The sequence below is a fragment of the Protopterus annectens genome, chromosome 1.part0, assembly GCF_019279795.1.
Source record: "Protopterus annectens isolate FY-2018-M chromosome 1.part0, PAN1.0, whole genome shotgun sequence".
Taxonomy (NCBI): Eukaryota; Metazoa; Chordata; order Ceratodontiformes; family Protopteridae; genus Protopterus; species Protopterus annectens.
Window position 1 is genome coordinate 1,887,927,750 of NC_056725.1, and position 20,627 is coordinate 1,887,948,376.

The window sequence follows — 20,627 nt, forward strand, 5'->3', positions numbered from 1 at the left end:
GTATAGAGGGGTTATAACCTCCTGCTCTACAGACGATGCCTTTGCTAATCAAATCCGCTACATAAAACGCCTTCCTTACAACAGTGGATACATGGTGGTCAAAGGTAAGGTCACAGTCTACTTGTGATTCCAGATCTCACTTCGTAGATACTAATGTTGTTAATCTGATAGTGTGAAGGGACATTGTTTTTACCAAAGGAAATGATGATGTATTTCTTTGCATTCAGTTTGAGACCATGACACCAGTTGTTGATCCCTCCAGAAGTATACTGACATCATTTGGGAATTCAGTAATTGCACCCAGTTTGAAGTCATCCACAAATTTGTTCAGCGACAGCCCCTTAGTTTTGGCCTGAACTTCTGAGAAGTGTATACCAAACAGTAGGGGGCCTAACACAGACCATTGTAGCACCCCACTGGTGACAGGTCTGCTAGTTGATGTGGAGTCACCCACTTTGGTAGACAGGTTTATGAGGTAATGGTGATGCTAGTTCATGTTTTAGTTTGTTTAGAAGACAGCCTGGGATGCTGTCTGGTCCCATAGAGGCTGTGTTTTTTTTGCCTTAGCCAAGGCTTTAATGACCTGCTCTTTGGATATGTGTGTGTGTTTGTGTGTGTGTGTTTGTGTGTGTGTGTGTGTGTGTGTGTGTGTGTGTGTGTGTGTGTGTGTGTGTGTGTGTGTGTGTGTGTGTGTGTGTGTGTGTTGGGGGGGGCAAGGTTTTGATAAGTTTGGAGAGGATAAGGGAGTGAAATTTTCAACAAATCTGTCTGCTAGCAGGTTTGCTTTCACTGCAGAATCAATGTGTGCGATAGTTGGTCACTAGTTCGGCACATGATTGGCTTCTACATTTTAAGCTACGTACTGGCTGTAAAAGGTGTTATGATTATCTTTGGCTGTGATTGCAAAATTTTTCTCAAAGTTACCCTTAGAGGATTTGACATGTTGTGTTGTTTGCCTCTTCGGGCTAAGGAGAGTGCTTTTCCATTGTTGGGGCCTCACCTTAGTTTTTTTAGACACCGACTTTTTGCATTTGTTGTAAGTTTGTTGATGCTGGATGTCCACCAGAGCAGCTTTTTTTTACTTGATGCTCTGGGTTTTTTTCTTTCTGGAACAGCCAAGTCTATACACTTATACAAGTGGTTGTACAGGGCATTAGTGTAAGATTGTGTACTCAGCCCCCTTGCTCTTCACCATCCTCATCCAAGACTGCACTGCAAAACATAAGTCAAACCATATTATAAAATTCGCTGACAATACCACAGTCATGGGTCTCATTAGCAGTGGGAATGAACATAACTACAGGGATGAGGTGAACACTTTGATTGCCTGGTGTGACAGAAACAGTCTGGACCTGAATGTTAATAAGACCAAAGAAATAATTATGGACTTCAGGAGAAAGGCAACAGTTCACCAACCACTCACTCTCAAAGGGGAGGTAGCAGAGAAAGTCAAAACAACCAAGTTCCTAGGCCTTCACATCTCTGATGACCCCTCCTGGGCTGCTAACACCAACCTTGTAGTCAGGAAGGCTCAACAGAGGCTTCACCTCCTGAGAAAGATCAAAAAGGCCAGGCTCCCACTGTCTGCTCTTACCACTTTTTCCAGGAGAGCTATCAAGAGCATCCTCACTAGCAACTTCTTAGCATGGTTCGTTAACTGTGAGGGTGGCTGAGAAAATCTTGAGCACAAACCTCCCTTCTATTCAGGAGCTTTTCTTTACAAGAACAAGAAAGAGAACATATAAAATACTTGCTGATTCGAGCCATCTGGCCCACAACTGGTTCTCACAACTTACGTCTGGAAGGAGGTACCACAGCTTCTGTTGTAGGACTACCAGATTAAGGAACAGTTTATATCCTACAGCTGTGAGACTTATTAGTACAGGCACCAACCATAATACATGATACATTGAAGCCTCTTTGTTACATCTAATCCTGCTGCTCAGAGCAATTACGCCAGCATTACTATTATGTAATATGGCTATACTGAGTCACGTCTAAGGTTAAGTGCAGTATGGTAACTAAACAGTTGCTATTCACTAGTCTCTATTCTATATCTTAACAGTGTAACGGGTTTGGTGGTGGGTATTTATTTATTATCACTGGATAATGGGTTTTGAATGTGTTTATGTAATGTGAACTACCTCTTCCATGTCATACGTGTTATTTTCTTTCTTATGTTATTCTTTGGTACCGCTGTATTTACGTTATTTGCACTGCATTTCTCTCGTGAGCTGACATTTGTAATTTCATTTAGGCTGTACATGTGTGGTCCTAAAGGGCAATAAAGTTTCTTTGAATCTTGAATATGAATATTAGTGAGGATCAGCTCTAGTATATTTGTTCCTCGTCGGGTTTGAGCAATTTCTTCCAGGGCATTTGAGTTAACAAAGTCAAAGAACTTTTGGACTAGTGAGTTAGGGCTAGAGTAGGTTTCTGAGTTGATGGTGGGATTCATAGGTTCATAGATTAGTACTAAGCTAACTGCCCTTGCAAGCCATTTTAAGCTTAGCCAATTATCCTTTGTGAGACTCAAACCCTGCACCTTGTGCTTGCAGGCAAACACCTTAACCCTTAGGCCACCCTCCCATGACCATAGTGTTTAGCACTATTTGGATTGAATTCACTTTGGTCAGGTAGGCCTTGTGCACATCATGATCCATAGAGGGGGATCTATAACTAGCTGGGGCTTGAATGGAGGTCTTACCAACAGTAATCTGAACTTGGTGTAACTCCATGGAGTTGTCCAATCTAATTAGTAAGGAGGTGAATTCATCCCTACTATAGATAGAAACACTGCCTGCTTTGGTTCTCTCACTCTCGTTTTGCAGTCTGAAGGTGTGGAAGGCATTGTAGCCTTGCATGGCCAGGTTTCTCTCTGAGGCCTTGAATTGGGTTTCTGTGACTGCACAGACTTCTGCATCCTCCAGTGATAAAAGTGATTCCAGGGTGTGCAGTTTTTGGTTTAAGCTCATAGCATTTAGCAGCATAACCCTTATTTGGTTATGGTAGTATTTTTTCGCATCTGCAATTTTGTTTTTGAGACCTTGCATAAAAAAGGCAATATGAGGAAGGCAAGAGACTTTGCCTGCAGCTGAAAGCCTGGTGGTGCCTGGTGCAAACCATTTGTGGCAGTGCAGAAAGGTATGTCAACTTTGTCATTCCAGGCTGACAAAACCTGGATCCCTTTGAATGACACCAAAAACTAAGCCATTTATTGAAATGGATTACTTTTTGTTTCTACTGTGGCATCATTCTAAGTGAGGGTGATATGCTGCTTAAGGCTAGGAACATACTTGCTTGGACACGTACTCAGAGAGCACATTCATGTCTCTCTAAATGTAGTCCTGTGAGCTACAGCTCAGGTCATTCACTCCAACATGAGCTATGGCAGTCATAATGGTACTTGTTGCTGAGAGACCCGAGTGCATGTGTAATCTAATGAATCCTGGTACCGGGCAGGCAGCTGACCATGACTTTCTCCTTATCTAACCTGGTGAGTGGGACATCCATGTGTCTTACTGTGGAGTCTCCAATGACAAGAAAATTTGTTTTTTGAGTGTTACACCTTAAGAGCTTGGTAGGTGAGACTCTGATGTTGCTATGTGTCTTGGGTGCTGTGGAAACTCTGTTAGCTATAGCAGTTGTTTGTGATGTTTTGGTAAGTTTTTTGAGAGCACCTCCTCGTATGTTGATTTATGTGTTGGGTGTGTACTATGTGTTTGAGTAGCAGTACTCTCTGTGTGTGTGAGTAGTGGTAGGTAAGTTGACAACCTCTTCAGTGTTACTGTTTCAAAACGCGATCTACTAGCATTTCTATACTCTAAAAAGCTATTTACTGCTGAAATACCTGTTTTTTTGCTGTTTTGCACTTTTAAAATCATTTTTTTGTGTTGAAAGTATCTGTTTAACTGTTGTAGGCTACACACTCAAGTGCGCTAGCCTGTCTAAAGCATTTAAAGTGTTTCTGTGTAATTCACTGTACTATCTGTAAAAAAACAAAAAAATATTCTTTTTCCCGCCTTTTCTAAGCTAGTCTAGTCCAGTTTTCAGGTTCTGCTGAATTCGGGGCTGTGGTACAAGTTCCTGTGTTGCCCATATCCTTACTTGGATAGGAGGAAGTTTCTGTGTTCACCAATGGGAGTGGGGAGCTTTGAGCAGCCTATCTGTCCGTGGAGGAGTGGTCTCAGCCCAGCAACTAGTAGTTTATTGGCCGTTTTGGGCTAATTTCTGTCTCTTTCATCTCCCTGCCTTAAAACCCGCATTTGCGTGGTTTTGTGTGTCACGCACCTCCACGCAGCGCTGGTTAGCTAAGGTTAAACTATTCGCGGCTCCATGAAGTCTGCTCTTCAAATTTTCCCTAGGAACAGGTCAAACTTTTAACTTAAGCACTCAAATCAGTTATTTTTAAGTCCAGCACTTGCCCAAATCTACTAGTAAGCACCAATAAATGCTAGCACTATCCCCCTATACTATACAGAAGTACAGGGTTCTCTATTCGTCCCTAACCGGACAATCAGTGTAACTTCACTTTATCTGTGCAGGCATGTCCAAAGGGCAGTTTCAGGTGTACTCTCCAGTCCAGCTGGTGAATCTGGGCATCTTGAGGCAATGTTACAATTGCCTCATGTACACAGACACAACCCTCTCCTCCTTCCAACAAACACAAATGTATGCAAGAGATGCAACTTTACAGCCAGACTGGAGGCAAAGCTCTCTCAACCCAAGACTGCAACAGTCAGTCATGAGGAGAAGGAAAACACTTGCACCACGCTACCAGTCTCACATAGACCAATCATTTCTGCACCAGTCAATAACACACATAAAAAAACAAAAACATACTCAGAGGCTCTAAATAGAAATCTGCCAAAGCAGCAGAGACCTCCAAAGCAGACATCCAAACAACCTCCATGCCCCAACAACAAGAACATATCACACTTCACAAAGTCTGTGCCACGCAACCACAGCCCTTAAGGCTAAACAACACACCCAATACACTAGTAATAGGTGACTCTATTGACAGGCTCACTGACGTCCCACTCACTAGACTGAACAAGGAGAAGGTCACGGTAAGCTGCCTGTTGGGTGCCAGGATCCGCCACATAGCACATGCACTTAGGTCACTCCACAACAGGTATAAATATGATTCTGTCATTATCCATGTTGGTGTGAATGACCTGAGATGTACCTCCCTGGACTACATGAAAAGAGACATAGAGGAGCTCTCAGATCGTGTAGCCCAGGCCGGTAAGACTCTAACCCTGAGTAGCATCTTGCCCTGACCAAGAATGATGCCCCAGTCTAAAGATAAAATGATCAATTTTAACAATCGGCTAAGCTTTTGGTGTCATTCAAAGGGGATCCAGTGTTTGTCAGCCTGGGATGACATGCTTGCCAAGCCTCACTGCTTCACCAGGGACGGCTTGCACCTCTTGCCCTTGGGCTTTTGAATATTGGCCAAGGCTGTTGCCGCCCCCATAGTGCCTTTTTTAGGCAAGGTTCAAAAGACAAACCCACCTCCATAAACAACACAAGCAACCAAAAACTGAGGGTAATCCTACTCAATGCCAGAAGTCTAAACCTCAAAATGCATGCACTCGAGGCGCTCCTCAGTAATGAGGGAATCGATATATGTACAGTAACAGAAACCTGGTTCAAGGCTCCAGAGAGCACCCCAGCACTACCAGGCTACAACTCTTACCATATCTTTCGGCCCCAAAACCCGGACCGAAATACAAAAGGCGGGGGTGTATCCATTTTCATCAAGGATTCCCACACCTCCAGGCTAGTAGCACAGCACGAGGCCTCAGAGACCATCCATGTGCAACTAACAGTGGGCAAAACTGCTTTTCAGTTTGTAGCTTGCTATAGATAACCCACCTTGTCTCAGGACTCCCACTCAGCATTCCTGGGAACACTGGAAAATATGAAGATCTTACCCAACACCATGATATTGGGTGATTTCAACTACCCTAACATAGACTGGGAAAATTACTCAAGTATAAACTCCTTTGCCCAAACGCCCTGGAACAACTGATTACCACTCCCACGAGAGGTGGAAACATATTGGACTTGAACATCACCAACATGGGAGATCAATGTTCCACACCAGAGGTAAACCTGTCGCTGGTAAGACCAGACCATAAACTAATCACACTAGGCATCCACATCCCGACCCCACCCCCAGTCAAGGAAACCACTGTAAAAAACTTTTCAAAAGCAAACTTCACACTTCTCAGGACTGAGGTGGAAAGTTTCAAAGCCCCATTGCTAGGGGAAAATGCAGCCCAAACCGCAGAATCCTTTTCAAAAGCTTTCTATGTGCATCTACAGGAATGCATGGATCAAGCCATCCCAAACAAAACAAAGACTCACTCCTCCAAAATGAGGAAGCCAGTCTGGTGGACCCCGGCCATAAATAAACTCTACAACAGGAGGAGGAAACTACTACAGGATAGAGCAAAATCCCAAAAAGGGAAGGCATCCTTAATCAGTACTAGCAAGACGCTATGATCCCTCATAAAATCATCCAAAGCCAACTTCGAAAGAAAAATTGCCAAAGACACTAAAGATAATCACAAAGCCTTCTTTAGCTATGTCAAGAACCTAAGTGGAAACTCTCAGATATGCTCTGAGCTAGTGCAAAACGACAAAAATACACTGAACCAACTGACATTGCCAACATCCTGGCTGACAGGTTCAGTGCAAACTTTACCCCCTCACCCCCAAAAGGGCCCGTGTCCATTCCAGAAGATTGTAGAGCCCCAGACATCACAGACACACAGGTGAAAACAGCCCTCCCCAAAGCAAAAAACACAGCATCAATGGGACCGGATGGCATCCCAGGCTGCGTCTTACATGAGCTCCAAAATGAACTAACCCCTCACCTAAACACACTGTTCAAACTCAGCCTCACCACAGGCTATGTACCCAAAGAATAGTGTACAGCAACAGTTATCCCGCTCCACAAAAGTGGTGCCACAATGGACCCCGGGAACTATCACCCTACAAGTCTGACTAGCTTGGTCTGCAAAGCCATGGAGCGCATTATCATGGAACACATTAACAGAGACATTGGGAACCTCCAGACACTGGACCCTACCCAGTTCGGCTTTGTTAAAGGCAGATCCTGCCTCCTAAACCTGGTCGACTTCTTTGAAACTGTTACCAAGGCCATAGACGAAGGAAAAGTAGTCCACACAGCCTACCTGGACCTCGCGAAAGCCTTCAACACCATTCCCCACTCGGGCATTCTAGATAAGCTCACCAGCTTGAACATTAACCCCTATGTCACAAGATGGGTTGCAAACTGGCTCATGGATAGAACTCACATGGTCAGAGCTGCGGGTGCTATGTCCGACTCCAAACTGGTTACAAGTGGTGTCCCACAGGGCTCAGTCCTGGGGCCCCTCCTGTTTGGTATATACTTCTCTGAGGTACAGGCAAACAGGGGAGGACTGTGGCTGACCAAGTTTGCAGATGACTGCAAACTGGGGGCCATAATCAACTCCCTGGCTGACACTGACATCCTCCAGAAAGGTCTCATGGAGACGAATACCTGGTGCCAGAATCATGGCCTTAAGCTAAATGCCAATAAGTCCATAGTCATCCCCTTTGGTAAGAATAAAGTGCCCACAAACTACCACATAGGAGGTAGTCCACTAAGTTCGGAAGATGTAATTAGGGACTTAGGGATCCAAGTAGATAGCAACCTCTCCTTTGACAATCACATTGCTAAAATGGTTAGAAAATCCTTCTATGTAGCCCACCTAATCACAAAAGGGTTTGCATCTAGATCAAAAGAGGTTATTGTGCCCCTCTACTCATCACTCATCAGGCCCATAATAGAGTACAATGCCCCATTTGGGATGTACCTTACTCGATACCTGCAACAGCTGGAAAGACCCCAGAAGTACCTCACCAAGGGGATCATGGGCCTCAAATGGATGCCCTGTGCAGCCCGGCTAAAGAAACTCCAGCTCTACTCGGCTGCTTACCGCCTTGTCAGAGGAGCATCTGCCTTACGTATAAGGCCATGTCTGGCCCTGAATTAATGGACATGCTCCACCTAAAGAAAACCAAATCTCTTAGAGCCACATGCACTAGGGATGTAAACCTCAGCACAACAATTAATAGGACATGCTGGAGGGACAGATTCCTGTCCAAGAGACTTCCCTCGCTCTGGAATAGAATCCCAATCTATGTTAGGCAAAGCCCCTCACTGACTTTCTTCAAGAGAAATCTTGACGAGTGGATGGGAAATCGTAAATTTACACCTGGGGTTACATCAGTGGCCCTGCTGGACAGAGGCCCAGGAAACTAATCTAAAAGGGAGGCGAAAGCCAACAAATTCTGGCTAGGCTTATAAATGCCCTTGGGCAGATAGCCTAGTACCTACCTATGAACCTAAGTGTGATAGAGCAGAGATTCAAGATTCTTGGTTTTGATGCAGCTCTCGCACTCTGTACTAGAGTGAATTATTAGTAGAGGGTTGTCAGTGTACATCAGGCAGTTGATACACTGCCTCGGGAAACCCAAGTCAACAAGGCTGGCAGGAGAAAAAAGGGTATTCCAGCTGTCCATAATGCTAGGTTTAAAGGACTGATCTAGGAAGTGCTCTGTTGATGGGTATTTTTGGCTGATGGTTTAATTGGTCACAACTCACTAGCAATACTTCATAGACCGGAGATGTACTAAAGATAAGGACTACACTAATGTACTACAGCTATATCTAAGGGAAAATTGTCAGAATTATATATCTGGCTATGGCACACAATTGAGCGGCAGTACTCAGTGCTGTATGATGAGCAAACAAGCAGGAACCCACTCAAATGCGGGGCATAAATACTAGAAGCTAAAAACTTAAAAAAAAAAAAAAACTTTTAAAAAACTCAAAAGACCCAGTGAGGTTGCTTACTCCAAGCCCTAGCCTAATTACCGTTCACCAGACAGGTTCCAATCAGCACACTTCTCTCAAAAGGGTACAGAAGTGCCCCTTCCAATCAAAGATGGCTTGGAAAATGTTCTTAGAATACAACAGCCACTACAAACAGACCCAGATGCAGCAAACCTGTATCTGGACCATGCTACAGCTAGTAGCTACACTAATTTAGGTGGGGAACACTAAAAAAAAGTTTTAAACAGCAGAAAAACAGCAGTGAGACACTAAAATGTTTTAAAAGGAGAAGCTAAAGAATATGTTAAACAGCAAACAAATAAGTTATTTAAAAATCAAACCAAACAGGAAAACCACCAGCACGAAAAAAAGGTTGTCACAAATAGCAGAACTCAAGTTGGAAATCCACTCAAATTCGCTTTATTAATCTACGAGTATAAGTGCTTTCGTCCCAGTTAAATTTAATCAGGAACTTCATCAAATACAGTTTAAAAAAGTCAGAAGTATCAAATAAATAAGCTTGAATTAATAACATTGCTTTCCATTCCAATTTTAAAGTAATACACACACTTAAAAAACACTTCATTAAATCTAAACCATGCAGCAATAAACAGAAAAAGCATGAGATGCATAAAATCATAAAACTCATATTTCAACACCCCACCATCAGCAAGTAAACTACGGATGTCATATAAAGTAAATAATGATAGTAATAATCTTTAAAAATCTTGTAAAGATTGTATGTATGTATGTTTTAAAATTAGAATGTAAATCACATTAAACTACCAAGCATCGAATACTATTGGTGCAAACAACAAATGTGTAATATGAAAAGTGTGTGTGTGAAATATACAAAATAATAAAAGTATTCATCTTTAAAGTGCCTTTAACTTTAACAGACTACTAATAGACATACTGTCATTTAACCCTGGCCAATGTACAGCGTCCAGTCATAGTTGCCAAATCAATTCAGCCCTTTCTAGAAGGTAAGGCCAGGCTGCCCCCCTCTCTATTGGTTTTTGAACTTCTAGAATGATAAACTTAAAATGATGTCCCTCATTCACCTTAACTTGTTTTGCCAATGCATTAAAATCACATTCATCTCTAATATTCTTAACATGCACACTAGTCCTGTTCTTGAGTTTACATTCGGTTTTCCCGACATAAAAACAGGAACAAATGGAAGAATTTGCACAATAAATGACTCTTTCTGTCAGACAACAATATCTCCCAGGAATCCTAACCTTGATGTTGTTAATAACATACTCACTAACCTCCAGGATACATGCCCCTCATTTAAACATTTGCCCATTGCCACATGGCATATTCGAATGTTCAAGTAAATACTTCAGATTGGCACCCTTCCTAAAAATACAGGCAGGTTTGTCACCTACAATGTCTGTAAGCTCTTTTTCACCAGTTAATAAGTTCCAATTCTTAGTTAGTATCTCTTTAACTAAAGGAGCCTCACATGAAAAAGTGGTAGTTGGTGGGTTGAGTCATAAACTGCCTATTAAAAGGATGTACACTCTCAATGTGCCCTAATTCCGGAATTTGAGGTGTGAATGAATTATGATCAGAATGTTCAACAGTGTCCACTCGAAAGGGAAACTCTTGGTTGACCCGGTAAGACAACTGGGTTCCTAAGATAAGTGCAAAATACCCATGTCATCTTTTAACCATGACTTCACTCATGATGTTCTTAATCAACTGCAAGGGGTACCCTCTTGTGGAAAACATATCCTTAAGTTTATGACATTCAATAGCAAACAAAAATGTGTGGCACATACAAATTGCCCCTTCACAACTGCAACTTTGTGAAAAAGGATGGCAACTGTCAAAATGAAGGAAACAGTTTGAATATGTTTCATTCTGGAATATTTCTGCCACAAATCTCTGATATTGGGAGTCTTTAATAAGAAGAATGTCCAAATAGGGGATGTCATTCTACTTGATGGTGTAAGTAAATTTCAGAATTGATGTTGTTGTATTGATATATTCCACAAAAAGGGGGAGTTGGTCCCTCAGCCCCTCCCACAAAATAAAAATATCATCCAGGTATCGAATATAAGTATGGCAAAATGGGAAAAACCTTGATGGCCTAAGATAACATTTCTCCCATTCTAACATGACTATGTTAGCATACAGGCAGAGCTCATTGCTACTTCTTGTTTTTGTAGATAATAATTTTTGTCAACTAGGATATAATTACTTCTAAGAACAATGTCCAAAATCTGCTTGTACATATTAATTCTCTCTTGTTGAACCCCCTTAGATAAGATGTAGCCGCGGTGGTGCAGCAGTTAATGTTGTTGCCTCACAGCAAGAGGTTCTCCTGTTCGATTCTCGGCTGGAGAGTCTTCTGTGTGGAATCTGCATGTCCTACCTGTGGTTGAGTAATGTATAAATACATGCAGGTAGGTGCATGAATGGGTGTGTCTTCTTTGAAGGCTGAGCATTGGGCTGGCAAATCCACTGCCAATCATTAGCGGACCGGAGTTTTGCTGTGGTGACCCCTAACTGGTAAAAGCCAAAAGAAAAGAACAGCTTGGCCATACCAATGTTCAATTTTAGAGAAAGGTCATTGCACACCGCTGAATTTATTGTGCTGATTCCATAAGTTGATTAGATATACTTATTGTTACAGTGTATACGATTATTACTCATAGACCTTATAGTGGCTGTGATGCTTCTTGTAGATATTTTAAGTTATGCATAGGCAAGACATGGCTTGCAAGCTCAGGACAGAGTCAAAAATGAAGATATTATGTCTTGGCTCTTAAATATACCAGTTGCCCATGACATTTTATTTAGCTAGTCAGCTGAAAACATTACTGTAGACTTTCCAAAGAAATTAAAAGTAATACTGCACCTACCTCATAGTTTCTTTTTATAGGAAAGTAACACCTTCACTGGTGCCTCATGCAGTAGCATAACAAGTGTAAGGCGAAGAAGGCAGTTGCCCCAAGTATAACGTGTTGGGAGTACAACCGAGAGGCAAGCTTGAAACATTTTTCTGTACTGAAATGCTGATACAGAAAGGCACTTGGATTTTTTTTTTGCTCTTTACTTGGAAGAGCTGGAGGCTACAGATTGGCTGAATTACTTTAGGAAGCCAGCAGTCTGAAGGCTATTTTTTTGCTCTTCACTTGAACAGCTGAGGAGGTAGGTGGATACTGTGAGTCTGATTGGCGTCCTACAATTTTCCAAAGTCCCCTATTTTTTTTTTTTTTTTTTTTTTTTTGTGCTAGCAGCCCGAGAATAGACAACAGTATGACAGAGGATCCTGAGGTAGAGGGATCTTCACATCTAACCACCACCCCATTGCAGACGTGGCCCACATCAGCAAGAGTTCAATGTGTCTTTTCAAAGTGTCTGTAAGTATGGACCTTGAAAGGTTCCCTGACATCTCCACTCCACTTTGGAGACAGTTGGAGATGTTCTTTCCTGCATCTGCCTTTTTTGTGCATCTGCCTCCATGGGTGGCAATCAAGCAGAGCGAATGGGTGCAGGAGATCATATCCAGGGCACCAACACTAACCTTCACAACCCCCTACCGTTCCACCCCAACAAAAGAAGAGGCTCTGATCAAATCACACTTGTGGCTGTGAGGCAGGGTAAGAATTTTCCCTTATATAGAAGACTGGCTCATAGTAGCACCTTCTATGGATAAACTCCTACCAGCAAAACAGTACCTGCTCCTATTATGTTTGTCTTTAAGGTCATGGTCAGTCTAGCAACATCTTAGCTGATCTTCTCAATATTCATAGGTTGACAGTTGGATACATCAACCAGAAAGCAAAACTGCCATAGTATTGAGTCTTCTGCCTAACACAGGAGGGCATAAGCTTTTCAAAGAACCCTTATCTACTAAAGCCACAGTACTCATGGTGTTGTCTTTTAGTGCTCCATTTGTTTAACAGCCCCCCAAGCCACAGTAAGTATGGATACGTCTGATGTGTACGGGAGGGAATTATCTTGACAGGGACAGTCCAAAGTGTGTGGACACTTCAGGAAGCCAAGTTCCACACCAGTTTTCTAGAAAAGTGAGCAGTTCTCCTAACATTGCAGGCATTCCAGGAATGCACCCCGACCCCCAAGGTGCAGCATCTGTCCACTCCAACAATATGGAAGTGTTGTGATACATAAATAAGCAAGACAAAATGTTATTCTGCCCCCTTGTGATACATAAATAAACAAGGTGGATAGTTATTCTGCCCGTACCCCTTTGCAGAGAAGTCATGAAGGTTTGGGAATGGGCCATCACGTTACCTTCTCATAGCAATGTATATACCAGCAATATCCAGTGTAATTGCAGACAGGTTGAACAGACAAATACTGTTCCCACATGAATGGTTTTTCATCAGTGCAGTGGCTCAGAAAGTATTTTGCAGGTGAGGCAGAACCTGCTACAGTCTCTCTGCTTTGATTGACAGCTTCTTTTCTATCTGTCCCCCAAAAGGGACATCCCCCAAGAGATGCATTTACTCATGTTTGTCCCCAAGGTCTCCTGTATACATTTGCCCTATTTCCTCCATTAGCCTTCTTGTGGCAACAGGTGTAAATGTAGGACTGTCATACACATGGTCCTGGATTCAAATACAGCATATTCCATACACTTTTCCTGCTTTAATGGAAGTACAGCACATCCATAAGTTAAATGGCACTTGATGCACTCGCTTTAGGGACCTTAACCTAGTATGTGACATCACCAGGACTCGCTGGAGAGACAGATTTGTTTCCCAAAGGTTACCTGTCCTATGGAACAAACGTCTAATTCAGGTGAAGCAGAGCCCTTCATTAACCTATTTAAGTGTAATTTGAATGGTTGGATGGGAAACAATAAATTCACCCCAGGGGTCACACCTGCATCCCTCCTGGACAGGGACAGTAGGTGTGATTTAGCTCTGCTTGAAACATTGACGCTGTAGGGAAAAGGGTTGGAACTTGGCTAGACTTGTAAGGGCCCCAGGGCCATTAGCCTAGTAACCTCCTATGAACCCAGTTCATATAGTAAGCCAAGGTTTGCAGAGCAAAGGCTGTTCTCTTAGCCCCATTTTAGCCACACCAGATGTGGTTTCTCCCTCCCAAGGGAAGACCTCTACTCCTCCTTCAGCACCACCAGCTACTGGTTCAGTCATCTCACCGTGATATTCAGTCCCTTCACCTGACTGCATGGTTTCTCCACTTTCATTGGGACCATTCACTCCCTCCAGATATGATGAGCTTAATAATTGCTTTTCAAACATCTTCAACCAGGAAAATTTACAAAGGCAAATGGGAATAAAATTATGCTTGTGCAGCTCAGCAAAATGTTGAACCCCCCTTCCAGCTTCCATTTCTTGGGTACTCGGCTTCTTAACATTTTCAAAAGAGAGGTAGTTATTCTTCTGTTTAGGTTCACCTGGTTGACTATGTCATGTTTTTATTCAGGATTTTCTTCTTACTCATTAGCATCACTTAAAGTATATAAAGCATTTTTAAAAGGAGTTTTCATAACAGGTCAGCCCCTGATGCATCCTACCCCCCATGGGGTCTAAATTTTGTACCTGAAAAGTTAGCTAAACTTCCTTTTGAACCAGCCCATTCTGCAGATATTAAGTTTCTGACAAGAAGACTATCCTCTTCGTAGCCACTAACTCTGCTGCCATTAATTTTTCCTAACTATTCCAAATAAAGGTGAATATCATTTCTGTTGTCTGGATATATGTAGACAACACTAATTTTATCTTCATCACACGAAATACTTTAGAAAAAAATGAACAGTTGATTGCTTCCTTCACTAATGCCAAGAAGAGTCAAAAAGTCAGGAAAGTCACTCCATCCAAATGGATATCTGATCATATCAGTTTTTGTTGCTCCTCCTAAGACAGATCCCTGTCAGAGCTCAAGTCACTTCTGCTGACTTTCTGAGAAATATGTGACTTGAACAGCTTGCTGCTGCTGCATGTACAACCTCAAATACATTTGCTATGCATTACAGTGTAAACACTCTTTTTAAGACTAGAGCTTCCTTTGGAGCCACCATTCTAAAGGGCTTATTGCCTTAGGTTGTGCAAGATCTTCTGGGGATTCTGTCCACTAGTTTCCAGTGTCTAGACAGTATGAGAATAAATTCATAAGTTATGTACTTAACAGGATATTAGATTTATGTGGTCACTGTACAGACACTGGAAAAACCTACCCCCTCCAAACTGTCCTTTCGAAATGTATCTGTAGGAATTCTGGAAGCCTATTGATCCCTTTGGTTCCTCTTGGTATGTATAGATTTCTGTGGTACAGTTATGTTTATGATAGTAGGTGGTAAGCTGGCCATTCACTTCAGTCGATGTCAAGTACTTCTCAGAGGAGCAAGGAATTGTGAGACGAGGGAGGTGCTGAAGCTTGCAGGAATCTTGTCAAAAAAAGGGTGCCAAGCCAGTTTCCAGTGTCTGGACAGTGGCCAGATAATCTAATTTTCCAGTAAGTACATAACTTTTAAGTTTTTCACTGCTTGAAGATGCACACTTTTGTGACCTGAGGTACTTTAATAGCACCACACAGAAATTACTTGTACTAAGTTGCTAATCCTGTCAGTTTTTGTTTATCTGTTGTTTCAGGTATCATTCGGGAGGAAGATATCTCTCAATGTCTCATAGTCGAATCTTTGATGATGTCTAATTAAATTCTCTGGACTTTTCTAGAGGAGTCTGACCTTTCTCAAAATGTTTCTGGTGCATTTTGTAAAGGAACTTCATGCAGGAAATGAACAGCTAAAACATTTTAACATATCAGGAAGTTGCCTTTTGGAATTAAGGAAGTTCAGAACTCCTCAGCTTTATCCAAGGATGCATGAAGTGACACACCATTGTGAACAATTTCATCTTCTATTAAGCTGTTTAATATCACTGAATCTCTTGTACCTGATGCTGGTATATGATTTTTAAGTAGTAAGCATCATACCTTCCCAAACAGAATGTAAAAAAGTGAATTCATACTCCATAAATTTTTCAGTAATGTTTGTGCTTGAAGTACTGTCTCTCTCTTAAGTTTTCTGTTTAATGATAGCTTGGTATATCATTTATGATGGTCTAGCCTATGTTTGATAGTAAACTGAGAAAGAGGTTGATGTCTGCGACACCAAAGGTGTGAAACACATGAATGTATGTCTCTTGTGTGTTTTCATTACATTGGGCATGGGTTTGTTCTGTGCCATTGTAGAGTTGGTAAAGGTTTCGTTTTCCCTAAAACATAAAGGTGAGTTTAGTATTGAAAATGTTTTTATGAAGTAAATTCATATGAAAAATATGTGACATGGTATTACATTTTTAATTTAACTTTCAAATGATGTTATTAATTTAACTAGCAAATCCAGTGGTAATGTCTTCTGTAGTCTCTGAGCTGCACTTTTGTTTGTAGATTAAAACTTCTGGTACTCGGTAAGACGGCTGAATATAGCAAGTGGAAACAAAGTGCTCTGTTGCTTTGAACCAAATGGCAGAAGTTTGAATTGTGGTCGCGCTGTACGACTGAAGTCGGTTATGTTTGTTGTCCAGTAGAGAGCCCTGCCATCCACTGAAATTTACAGTTCAAGGCCAGAATTTGCTAACACAACTAAGGAGAACTTTTTAGATAAAAGAGGTTCATACAGTTTGGAGATGTAAAATTGTTGTAAAGCTTGAGATGTTTAACACTGCTTGATCAAAGTGATGCTTAATAGGTAATCATGAGATTTTTAGGCAGTGTTGGAATCTTGTGACTGCAAGTTGTGTATCCAGTTTTATGCAGGTTGTAAAGCTGCTACTGCTGTGCAGTATGAAATGTTATGTTATAGAATATTTATAGTACAATGTATAAGTAAACCATTTTGGCTCGTTCAGTCACATGGTAAATTGAGAGTTGATTTGGATGCCAGTCAGCTTATTCACTGCAAGAAAGTCAGACTTCCATAAGATGAGTCTTGGCAGGGTTGGGCAGGCCCATGATTTGTTGTTCATTTATTTAGCTAGTTCATATGACAGTTATGTACAGGCCATTTAAATTTGCAGAAAAGGGTAAACGGTGCACATGTGCTGGGATCACCACCACAGAATTAGTGTGTATGTCACACCTGACGCTGAAATGTAGGGAAATATGCAGGTTAATAAAACCCACTAGAGTAACACAGTGCACTTAATTAAGATCAGAGGTGCATGGAAGTTTCCAGCCATCTGACCAAATGAGGATTAGATATCTGTTAGAAAAGTAAAACATCTGTCAGAATGCAGGCAACACTTCCATTAAATTTTACAAATAGGGAGTATCTTAGGTTTTTATTTAGTGCTGGCTTTGCATTGCCTTTTTTTGTTAAGTCATAACCAGAACTTATACATTTTCATGCCCAGCTATGGAGTACTTCATTAGTAACTGGTTATTGAACTGCAAGGGTCAGTTTGGCTTCTTGTATTAAACATAGTATTACTTAACCTTCTTGCACTGTGTAATATATTTTACCGTTCAAGTATTTTTAAAACATACTTTTTATGGTAATGTTTTGTCATTTACTTTTTTGCAAAACTCACAGTAGCCTTAGTGAAATGAAGCATAATGTTTGAATATATTGCCATTTTACCAGTAAGTACTAACAGCAGACTATGTATTAAATCACGAGACTTCAATCTGTGCAAAAAAATATAATTCACTTGTAATATTTCACCGCCCACTGCATTATATGAAATAGTCACTTTTCATTCTTTTTTTAATAAGAAATAGTGGAAATAATGGTATTGGGTTTGCAGTATATAGTCACATAATTTTATTATTTCATATATTTGCCAGCATCAAGTACTGACACTTGGTGTTTGCAGTCTTTGTCAAATAAATGAAAAAAGGGAAACTTACTGAAATATAACTTTTACTGACTGCAGATGTAATGCGAGTTACTCAGATGAAAATATACTCTTTAACAATGCAGCATCAAACACTTGAGGGAAAGTAGTCCATCAGATGCCATTGTTACTGACATCTCTCAGTAAAATACTGGGAGTAAGATTCAGTCTGAAAGTAGAACGCACAGCTCTGCTTTTTCTTTTATGGGAAAAATTTGCCAATTCATGCATCTGCTCTTGGCTGATAGTCTTTTGACAGTATGCATTTTGTATTCAGATCATTTTAGTGTAATTATTGCTTCCTGCCAGAAGTCCCAGAATTCCCGACTGGTGGTGGCACGGATCTAGTTTCTACACTGATTATAAGCATTGTCATTTCACTTGATGATCATGTTCTTATCCCTGTAAACAGCCACAGTAAAGTGTTACTTGGAGTAGGGCATTTCATAAATCATGTTGCAGCCTCATTAATAAGGAACTTTCACCTCACCCTCAAGATTGTGCAGTTTCAGAGTTAGTATATTTGGAGATGCAAGGCTATGGAGGAGTGCAGGAAGGCTTCCTTCCCTGCAAAAACACTTTGTTTTGTAATCAGTGATGTGTAATGTCAACTTGTGCTTTCAGCGAATGTTGTTTCAGGGATTAGCCATTATGAGTGTGGAACTGCAGAGCTGTGCATAGGAGTGCATCCTTCCCCACCAATATTTTGTGTTGTAGTTTACTTTGAACAACTCTTTCTACATTATTTTCAGGCAGTTGCATTGGAGGTAGGTGCATGTGACACATTTTACTCAATTGACACCTGATTCAGACACATACTTCCTACATATTGTCAATTAAGAATTCAAAAAAATGCAGTGCAGGCTAGTTAGATTTTCAACGATGCATGTCAGGCTGATGTCACCAGTAAGCCATAACAGAATTTGTTGATAAGAGTTAAATTGGTTGTGAAAAATCACCTCAACAAACATTTTTTTACTATTTGCTTTTCTCCACAGTGCTTGTAAACCACCAACTAGCATGGTTGCTACTCCATGTCTGGGACACAGATAGCACTGTGTCCCACCAACCTTCCATTTATTTGCTCCTGAGGCAGGAGGTGGTGTGGTGCCCATTGGTTCCCCTGTAGGGTTAAAATCACTGGAGCCCATCCATTTCCTGATCAGACAGGTAGCATGGCTATCAATGAAACAGCTATGAGGGAAATCCCACCCACCTGGTGGTGATGTACACCCCCGTATCTACACAAGGACTATCAGCTCTACAGGCAAAAGCTCACATGATCTAACATGATCTGACATGCAACTTGCAAGAACTCCTGATATTTCAGCTTGGGTAGCTATGCCCACTCCGCTGTCACAACTGTGACCTAACTGTTGGGGTTTACCACGATCTTCCCAGAGTGATACAACCAATAGTGAGGCATCACCAAATCCCTGTTTGTAAGTGAGAAATTTCCCAAAAAGCCACATCTCTGCCACCCCCTCAAGCCAACTCTACCAGCACCAGAGCTGCTACTCGAAGACTGGTTGTCAGACACAGATAACACTGTATCCCCCTGTGCCACAGAGTTGGATATGGCTTCGATAAACACTGGATAAAACCAAATATTGTAGCAAAATGCATTTCAGAACCAATCACTTTTGCAAGTAGAGGTCCTGAGTGCTTTGATTGTACCTTTTCTTATCATCTGGAAAATTGGAACTGTGTAAGATAACGTGACAGCATTGGATGAATGGATAGTTGAAACTGCACCTACTGTTAAGAAGTATTCTGAGTTGGGGTAATGTTGATGTTATGCTGCAGTGCCTATGACTGTAGCTGTAAATAACAGCCATTGACTAATTCAAACTTTTGCATGGAAATAATGTCTGTCAGGTAATTAAAAAATGCTTTGTGGTAATTTTGAAAGCTGTTCTGAGAGCCAACTATGGTTTACATTTTCAGTATCTCCTCAAAAAGGTTAGTCAGCTGAGAAACTTGTAACAACATTCTGAGTATTAAACAGTTAATGCATTACATATTAAAGTTAAGAGGTCAAAAATGAAGTAATTCTGACTATAGTGTAACCTGTTGCTGGTGTTTGTTGAAAATCTTTATTGCGAAGCTCAAAGCTGAGTTGAAAACCTGTTGGAAGTGCACATATACACAGCAGATGAAGACTGTTGTTTTTTCATTGTGTCTGTGGACTTTTACAAGACTCACTGTGGAAAATTAAATAAAACGAAAGCATTTTAAACACTGCAGGTGTGACGTGATGTATGATGACCATGTGCCATTCCAGGATGTGGGTGATGTGGTCTTTACCCTGGGCAGGGGCAGCTGAGACACATCACCTTTTCTAGTTATCCCTTCATTTTCTGGGGTTAAAACCACTACAGCCTTTAGCCTGCAATGCTTTATTGCTTAAGTATTCTGTAGTTTAATATACAAAAATTGTATTTGCCTTAATGTTTTGTATCACAGTGAGCCGTACCTCCCTCATGCTTAACAGTTGCTTAGACTTTTCTCCTGGACATTTGTTGTGACTGTGCAGATATGTTGGAATGCATTCTTTTAGTTCCACATGGTCCACTTTTCATGATACTTTCGTGTTGTGCTGAAATAAAAATTAATGAGCTCAATTAAAAGACAGTTTTATCCTATCAGCATTTTAGCTAGAAGCCTCTTAGATATTTTTTCTGTCAAATAAACTTGAGTCATAACATTGTAAGCTGCTTCTGATCAGCAGAAAAAGAAACAATATACCGTTATTAAGTATGTTGTTAGGAAGTGATATTGCAAAATGAAAACTAGATAAATTTAAATTGGGAAATAATAAAAGTTAAGATCATGAAACCAACCCCTGTATGCTGATGGCCATAGACATCCATAGTTTATTAGTC

The 20,627-nt window shown here is 41.1% G+C and overlaps 1 protein-coding gene across 1 annotated transcript in view; it reads left to right on the forward strand.

Annotated features, from left to right (window-relative positions):
• Nucleotides 1-19,984, forward strand: part of LMBRD2 (LMBR1 domain containing 2) — a 1,695,734-nt gene extending 1,675,750 nt beyond the window's left edge. Inside the window, exon 18 of the mRNA XM_044069969.1 lies at nucleotides 15,496-19,984. Coding sequence (XP_043925904.1) covers nucleotides 15,496-15,556 — 61 coding nt within the window. The 3' untranslated portion in view covers nucleotides 15,557-19,984. The remainder of the gene's footprint in view (nucleotides 1-15,495) is intronic.
• The last annotated feature ends 643 nt before the right edge of the window (nucleotides 19,985-20,627 follow it).